Here is an 8,344-nt window from a genome sequence, read left to right as displayed (position 1 = left end):
TTTTCAAATGAAAGGAAAAAAAGGAAGAAAACAAACCTGACACAATCTGACCAAACACGTGTCAATTTACAATTTCAAGGTTATTTTAAAAAATACCTACATTTACACAATAGGCGCCAGGCAGCATTTTCAGACAAAAGTTCTTTTAATTTATCCTGACATGCTATAAATGAATAAATTACACTAAAGAAGTAGTTATTAAGCTTTTCTTTTTCTTGGGTCAGAAAAAGAAAAGAGTTGCACATAAGACTGAGAGATGAACTGCAGATAATTTCTAGAAATGGGTGGGGGCTAGGGAGGGTCAGCAATCACAAGAACCTCACACAGTGTGATGCTCTCCTAGGTTAGGAGTCAATCTGCTCAGAGCCAATTAACAAGGAGTTTAAAGAATAGCTTCATTTTGTAGTTAAACCCTTTAACGCTTTCATTCTTATTCAAAATCAGTCCAGCTGTTAGTCCGAGGCTGCAGAGAAGTTACAATACCAAGTCCTGGCAGCTGCAGCTGCAGCACTAGATATTGTGCCTGCAAATCATTAAAAAAAAAGAAAGAAAGAAAGAATGCCTTTCCGCTTCAGGGAAAAAAAAAATTTAAATAAAAAATTTGAGAAAAAGTTATGACACTAAATCTAAAATGATTTGCAAAGGAATATTACATAACAAATGGCTTGAAGTAGTCTATTAAAAAATTGGGGAGATTTTGATTTCATAGTGAGTCAGCAAGGCATTTTTTGTTTTTTAAAAAATCTCATTTCCTTACAGAAACAGTTTATAGTTTTTAATGAACTTGTAAACAAAAAAAGCTCCCATTTCAAAATAAAAACAAAATCCCAGATCATATAGATGTTTACAGTGATTACATTTATCTAAGCAACATACATACATGTTCAGTTGTAAGATGTTAACTAAATTTCTGTGACAAATATGCTTTTTCTTTTTCTTTTTTTAATACCAAGAACATTATAGAGTTAATGCAGAGTCCTAAGGATAATCTAGTAGTCACTAAGTTTTTCTTAAGTCTTCACTTTAGATGCTGTTATTTCTAGCACAGGTAAGCAGGCAGAGTCTTTCATATGCTCAAACACTGGAATCTTTGGTTGCTACCATATCAGCTGGCTTGCAAACAAGAAGCCAACCATTTTAAGAATGTTTTAAGTGAACAACTTGCAAACCCCAGGGATGGATAAACCCTAAGAATGCACAATTGTGAGCATTTACAACCATCACAACTGTGGCTGAAGACTGTTCATGCCGTTCTTCTGAAATGAGATCTCAAAGCAGTATAGTCAAAATAAAAGATTTTAACAAAAAATTGGCATATGCACAATTTCTCCACCAATTTGTGTGTCAACCATTTAGTTAACTTTTCCACTTGAAAAAATGCAATAGAAAACTGGACACCATGTTTCACTATCTCAGTTAATATTCACAATTACAGCGGCTACAACTCAGGACACAGCATCACCAATGCTGCCCAGAGCCAGTTTATACTGAAATTAAGTTCTTTACACCAAGTAAATGGTTGCCCACAACCACTGGCTAGTGTACATATGAACTAAAATTTCTAGATTTGGGGAGAAACAAATGCTGCTCCGATCATCTGCTCTGCTTCTTCTGTTCCTTGATTCATGCTTAGAAACCTATTTAAAAAAAAATCAAAACAGAAAAAAAGAATGTTAAACTCCAAGTTAAAATTTTCTTAACCACACCCAAAGTAGGGAAACAATTACTTTAGAATGCTAATTCATATGTTATTTTTATCTATTTGAAAATCATGAGGTCAGGTCAACATTTAAAATCAAGAAAACAGGAAACTTCTGCTCTGGGTACCTCTAGGTAGGAGTGGTATGCAGTAAATTAAAGCCTTCCAGTCCAGCATACAATTCTCAAGATAGAGAATTAGCAGTAATTCCAATAAGCCTATTTTGTTTACCACTGTATTTCTAGTACCTAGAGTACATTATGTGTTTAACCTGTCAAACAAAAAATAAGATGGTTTTATCAACTAGGAAGTATAGTTTTGATCATACTATGAGCAGGAACTTTTCTGTACATTATTTCTAATACAAATGAGGAACAATAGGCTATAACAATAAATGTATTCAAGGCATAATTATATGAGTTATTCCACTGAATACAAACCTGGTACATACAGGATTTTTACACAGAAAACTTTAAAAATTCTTTACATCTATCCGTTACATTAAAAAACTAGTTTTTACCACTGATTTGAAAATCTAAATGAGCAAAGCTTTCTGGCTTTGCTTCAAGCCTCCCCACCCTGTAAATACACCTCTCCTCCTCCACAAATTAGACCTTAGGGCTTCCACATAAAGGTAGGTTTGAATAGGAGGCTTCAGGTAACAATAGCTGCATGTTCTATCTATAGCTGAAGGCAATCAGAGGAAATATGTTTCTAATACCTACAAACTTTATCTACAGCTAAAGGGAATATGCTCTCTCTCAACATCAGGAAAATCCCATCAGCACCTTCTCTCACCTACAGGCCTCCTTTAAGGCATCAGTGCCCTCTTGGTCCAACCCCTCCTCTTAAAGCCCACCTGTATAGCTCAGTCTAGCTCACTCTGATCACTCACTTCCTTAGCACAAACCATGTTTTTTGTCAATCATAAGCTGCTCATTTGCAGAAGAATCTCCAATAGTCTTTGTGTGATAAATGAAATAGCTCTGTAATTTACTTTTCATGCATGTATGCCTTTGTTTTTTCATTTGAGGTCAGAAAGTCATCTTCATTCATTTAAATACTATACTGTGACAAGCTCCGAAAACAAAGATGTGAGTGCTGTACTTCTCTGTCTCACCTAACAACAGAGAAGGTGCAAAACAGGCCTTTGCTGTCTGTCTGTACTAAGTTCATAAAGCAAACGCCAAAAATGAAAGACTGAAACTTTCTGAAAATATACTTTACCACAAGGAATACTGGCTTTGTGATGCATGTTATTAAATAGGATTAGCAGTATAAAAGCACAAAAAGAAAAAGGCTATCAAATCAAACCTGAATTAAATTTTAAAAAATTTGACCACATCCTGTAACTTAGTCCCAATGTTAAAATACAGACTATTTTAATGCAAATTAATACTATGAATTAGCAATGACCCTCATCCTGATAAGCATTTGGTTTCAAGTCTGCGATTACTGTTAAATACAATAAAAATGTTTTCACAACCACTAAAGTTGTTGGGTTTTCTTTTATCGTAGCTTTCTTACACAATTACATTATATTGAATAATTTAATTACTGGTATCCCCCTAACTTTTTGAAAGTTCGCTTTATGCCACTTCACATTTTATGAAAGACCTACATTATTATGTTTTCACTAACCAGAAGAAATCCAAAGATTTTTTGCTTTTATGAAAAAAAGCAAAAATAGCGCTCAGTGTTTCACAACAAACCTACAGGCAGCATGCACCTTGAGTCGTGAGAATGGTACCACCAGATTCTTTCCCTGGAAACTACCCTCAGCCTCAAGCCGCCCCAGCTTTGAACTCTGTCTGCTTAGCAGCTATGTATTACCTCAATTTTATCAGTAACATGTATCCTAAGGTAACGCTTCTTCACTTCACACCATTTTAGCCTAAACTAAAAGGTTTTATAGGAACACCTTACTTTCAGATAGAGGGGAAATCTATACTACGTTGAATACCCAAACAGCTTTAAAATGAAAACGACTGTCACTAACAAGCTAAAAAGAAAACATAAGTTACATTGTCAGTCAAAATATTAGAAAACTCTTATGTCTTTAATAGGGATAGGAATTATATCTGTTCATCTTTTAATCTGATACTTGAAGAACTGCTGGGTTGATTAATGATTACAATTGTTTAGGGGCTGGTTAAAAGCTAGCCTAACAATATTCCTGGTAGAATAGAGCAGTCAAATCCAGATTTAACTCTTCAGACTGGCCAATGGTAGGATATTCCACCCAGGGATCAAAGTTTCTCCGGTGAATTGTCCTAAAATGTTACAGATGCTTGTTTAGGAAAAATCTCAATAGAAGCATTCAGCAGGTATTCAACATTCAATCTTCAAGTACTAAGCATTCTTTTCCCCAATGTGTATTAGTCCTTGATTTGTCTTGTAGTTTAGGTGGTGTCTCCTGGCTTCAACAAGTCCAAAACCCATCTTCACTGCAACAGTTAAAATAAGGAATGAAGGAATGAATCCCTTTGTTCCTAAAAAAAAAAAAAAGGGAGGGGGGTTAAAATTGGGTTGGAGAATGAATGTGACAAATTCAGGAGTTAATAGCTACATTTAAGTTTTCTTTAGGAATCTACAAAAGGAGAAAAAAATGTTTATTTTTTATACAATTAACCAGGAGATTCTACCCCTCAGTCTGAAATTTGAAAAGTACATATCTGTTCTTATTTGTAAATTAACTTCAGATGAACTTGATTTTGTTTCTCAACAGAACCACAAACTAGTTCAAAGAGATATTTAAGTAACAGTAAGGCTCGGACGTTTGCGACGAGCTTTTAAAATTTAGAATCCTTTCACAGTATAAGAGATAACTTTTTTTTTTTTTTTTTTTTTGGCGTACGGGCTTAGTTGCTCCGTGGCATGTGGGATCTTCCTGGAGCAGGGATCGAACCCGTGTCCCCTGCATTGGCAGGCGGATTCTCAACCACTGTGCCACCTAGGAAGCCCTAAGAGATAACTTTTAAAAATTAACTTTGACTATAATATTTATATTCACTATGCAATGCCATTTATATTAACTAACTTTTTCTATAATATGCTTCTGTGGTTTTTTGGTTACACAGAATCAGAATCAAGCTTGGAGACTTCTGAATCGGACTGACAGTAGTTAAAAAAAACAAAAACAAAAAAACCCACCAAAACAAAACTACAATAACTCTTCCTTTTCCACAGAAACTAAAGAAGTGTTAAATTAGGAAAGATAAAGGAGACTGATTTTATTTTTATCACTACAAATAAGATAAATAACGACTTAAGTATAGTGGGCACACATCATTGCTAAGCTGCATTAAAAAAAGACTGCTGATATGATTTCTTTTGTCTTCTTTTTTTACATAATTAATTCTGCTACAATTTCTAAGGACGCTGAATTTTAAAATACCTGTTACAACTGATTCCTTCCCCAACTGGTAGATGGTATGCATTATACACCACTGAGTCACAGCAACATTGTACTCTTCTGGGTCTTCTGACTGTTGTTTTCAATCTGACAAGTTGCAAAGTTTGATAGGTCCAGCAGGCCTTTGAGACATTAGCTTCAGATCACTTCAAATCAGCTCTTAAGCACTCATCTGTATTTCCTGTTGGGTTATTTGGTTCTTTTCGCTCCAGCTTTACTGTCCACAGTGGAAAAAAAGCTGACAAAAATTTCAGCAAACAGATGCAGCTCCCTGGTACTTCTCTGGATTGAGAGTATTCAGAGCAGAGCAGTCTCTCCAGATATTTCAAGGTCTTCCCCTGTGATATGGTTTACGTTGCTGAATGACCAGCCACGTTCCTAGCAGCAATTGGTGAAGCCAGAAAAAGTTAAGCTAGACATAAATGGTAAGTGAAGCCCAGTAAATGCTGGAAGGTAATTCAAGGAAGACCATGGACATGTAGGATGTGATGGAAAAAATATTTCTAATCTATTAAATGCCAACAATTTGACATCCGTGTGTATTATGATAAAACTATGCTTAGTAGCGATTACTGGAATAGTGAACAGATGGGTTAAGATGATGAGACTAATAGAATTATGACAGGATCCACCTTTGACTTCACTACCTTCTGCAATTCTCCCCATCTCTGCCCTCAACTAAAGAAACAGTGAACTTAAGTGAATTCTGAATGTCCTAAAAATATTTCCTTTTCCTTTACCTACTTCTTAACTGTCTTGAAAAGTATCTTCCTTATAATCAAATACAGTTGAAGAAAGGGGAGTGAAAATGCATATGGAAGTGTATCAGATGTAAATCTTTTGTTTTCCTCTTTAACGTATACAAGAACAATAATTGTAGTCTTGTGGTACCTGAGCACTTAAAGACAGTACAGATCACAGTGAACATTAGGAGAGACACCGTGCTTCTTAGTCTTTTGATGGCCTTCAAAATGGAGTATTTCAAAAGATTTTTTCTTTCGAAAAGTAAATAGAAGTGTATTACATATAATAAATCCATCTTAGCTGAATAAGTCAGACTTTAAAGTCTTTGCACATTCTTAGTAAACTGCTAAAACAACTTACACATTTTGATGGAAGACACATTAGATAATAGATTTTTCCAAAATTATCATATAAAACATATTGGTAAAAGCTACCATTTGGGGGGATCTTTCCCCCAGGGATGCATGTGCCTGCAATGTAGAGATTTACTTGCTGAAGATACTGAATCCGCTGATATGGAAACCCCTGAAAGGATAACTGTGAATAGCAAATGATATATTTGAAAAGCACATCTAAAATTTTAACTAGAAAAATGTAATACAAATTTTTTCATCACCACTGAAAGGATTTCTTTGAAATCAATGAATCACTGGGCTCTTCCCTAAATAAAAACTTACTGTAGGAAATCCTAAGAGAAATACGCTTTCAAACACCCTTATTACTTAGAGATTGGAATCAGGAGTAAGTAAAGCAAGAGCAGTTATTTTCAAATTCCAGGCTTCACAGGAGATTTCTTACTGGATGACCCAGATAATGGAGTTGGGGTGGAAGTTAGTTAGGGGAAATAGACTCCCCATACTTATTTCATCCCACCCTCAATCACGCTATGCTTTCATGGCTTTATATATGGGGAATTTTGTGTAAGATTTGTTCAGGGCACTAAGTTTTATGTCCAAAATAAAACAAGTCAAAAATTAAAAAGAATTTTGTTCTCTATATTCTGTGGAGTGGGATGTTTTATTTGCAAGCAATATTTTGCTTATATACCACCTAGAAATGCATTTTTGAAAACAGTCAACAATATGTGGTGTGTTTTATGAAAAGTCCAATTTTTCAAAATGTTTACAAGTCCATGTTTGTGTGATATTCCTATAACCCCAGTGTCCAATAACGCTATAAAATTTTTATAAGATTTTAAGTTGCTTTTATGAAAAATAGCTACAATACAAAATAAGGATTAAACTTAAGTTTAATTAAATTTTTTTCCAGGGAAACATACTAACTCAGTGGATCCAACTTCTCATCTTTAAGACCTGGATAAGGCAGGACAAAAATTCTGTTTGTTTATTGAGTAAGAGACACACAGTAAACTAACAACAAAAGTAGCTCAAAATAAGGTAATTCTTTCTGAAGGCTGCTGAATGCCTGAAGTGAAATGTTCTAGGTCAGAGGAGGTTTCAATCTAATTTTAGTGGTAGAAACTGGAAATTGTGATGATCCTATTATCCCAGCTAGCTTTAGGCAGAAACTGGTTTCATTTGGTGAGAAAAAGCAAACACACCGTAGGGGTCAGGTCCTCAGTTTAGAGTCTATGTAGTCTTACCTAAACGGGAGGACCAATTCTCAGCAATTTAAGCCACCTACCTCATTAAGAACTTGACACTATGATTGGTTATATAATGATTAAAACACTCAAAAGAGACAATAAAACTAAATCCCAACTATGATGCAGAGGCAAAGCACTGGGCAAGCATTAGTGTTTGCTATCGAGTTCAAATTTCCTTATCTAAGAAACTCCTACCACATTAAACCTTCAGCTATGGATCCTTCCTAAATACAGTATCTCAACTTCATTCCTAACAGATGAGCTGCTGGGATGAGGATGACACCAGTTAACTATACTACTTGAAAAGTATCCTCAGATGAGAGCCTATTTTTAAATTACAAAAATTTTTTAATGCAAACACTAAAGATATGGACCAAAGGAGACCAAGTTCAGACTAGAGCAGTCATTCAGAAATTACACAATTAGAAACCAAAGAACAAACCTTACCTGCCCACCACTTCCAGGAAGTAGGCAGGTATCAGGAGGTAAGCCCCAGAAAGGGGAAAAGAAAAACAGACAAAACCAGAACACAAGAGTTGAACTGTATGGCAACAGTGATAAGAAATGGCACTGTGCCCTAACAGTTCTACTCCTCAGTAGCACTAAGAGTGCTAGAGAGAGACAGAAAGGAAATATACTAGCAGCTCAGTGGCATTTGCCCCAGTATTTTTTTTCAATTTGTAAGGAATAACTGCAGAATTCATTTCCACAGTAGACACCCTAGACCCTGAATATTTATACAATAAAAAAAAAACACAAAAAACAAAAAAACCTAAGAAAAAAATCATTTTGAAATTAAGAACATATGTAGTAGCTAAGTAGCAACTGAAAGATTTATTTTTGTGATGAGGAGAGATGTGTCAAGCTTTTCAGTTATTTG

At 35.1% G+C, this 8,344-nt stretch overlaps 1 protein-coding gene across 8 annotated transcripts in view; it reads right to left on the bottom strand.

Annotated features, from left to right (window-relative positions):
- Nucleotides 1–760: 760 nt before the first annotated feature.
- The window catches only part of CSNK1A1 (casein kinase 1 alpha 1), a 46,305-nt gene continuing 38,721 nt past the window's right edge, over nucleotides 761–8,344 (bottom strand). For 4 of the 8 annotated variants that reach the window (XM_057731335.1, XM_057731365.1, XM_057731383.1 and 1 more), the window contains one exon: nucleotides 761–1,637. In XM_057731335.1, coding sequence (XP_057587318.1) covers nucleotides 1,630–1,637 — 8 coding nt within the window. In that variant the 3' untranslated portion in view covers nucleotides 761–1,629. Of the gene's footprint in view, nucleotides 1,638–7,091; nucleotides 7,172–8,344 lie in introns of those variants that run through there. The other 4 variants (XM_057731327.1, XM_057731355.1, XM_057731374.1 and 1 more) reach the window with 1 other exon arrangement.

This window comes from Hippopotamus amphibius, chromosome 1, assembly GCF_030028045.1.
Source record: "Hippopotamus amphibius kiboko isolate mHipAmp2 chromosome 1, mHipAmp2.hap2, whole genome shotgun sequence".
In the NCBI taxonomy this organism is placed as follows: Eukaryota; Metazoa; Chordata; class Mammalia; order Artiodactyla; family Hippopotamidae; genus Hippopotamus; species Hippopotamus amphibius.
This window is presented reverse-complemented; position numbering and strand designations above follow the sequence as displayed.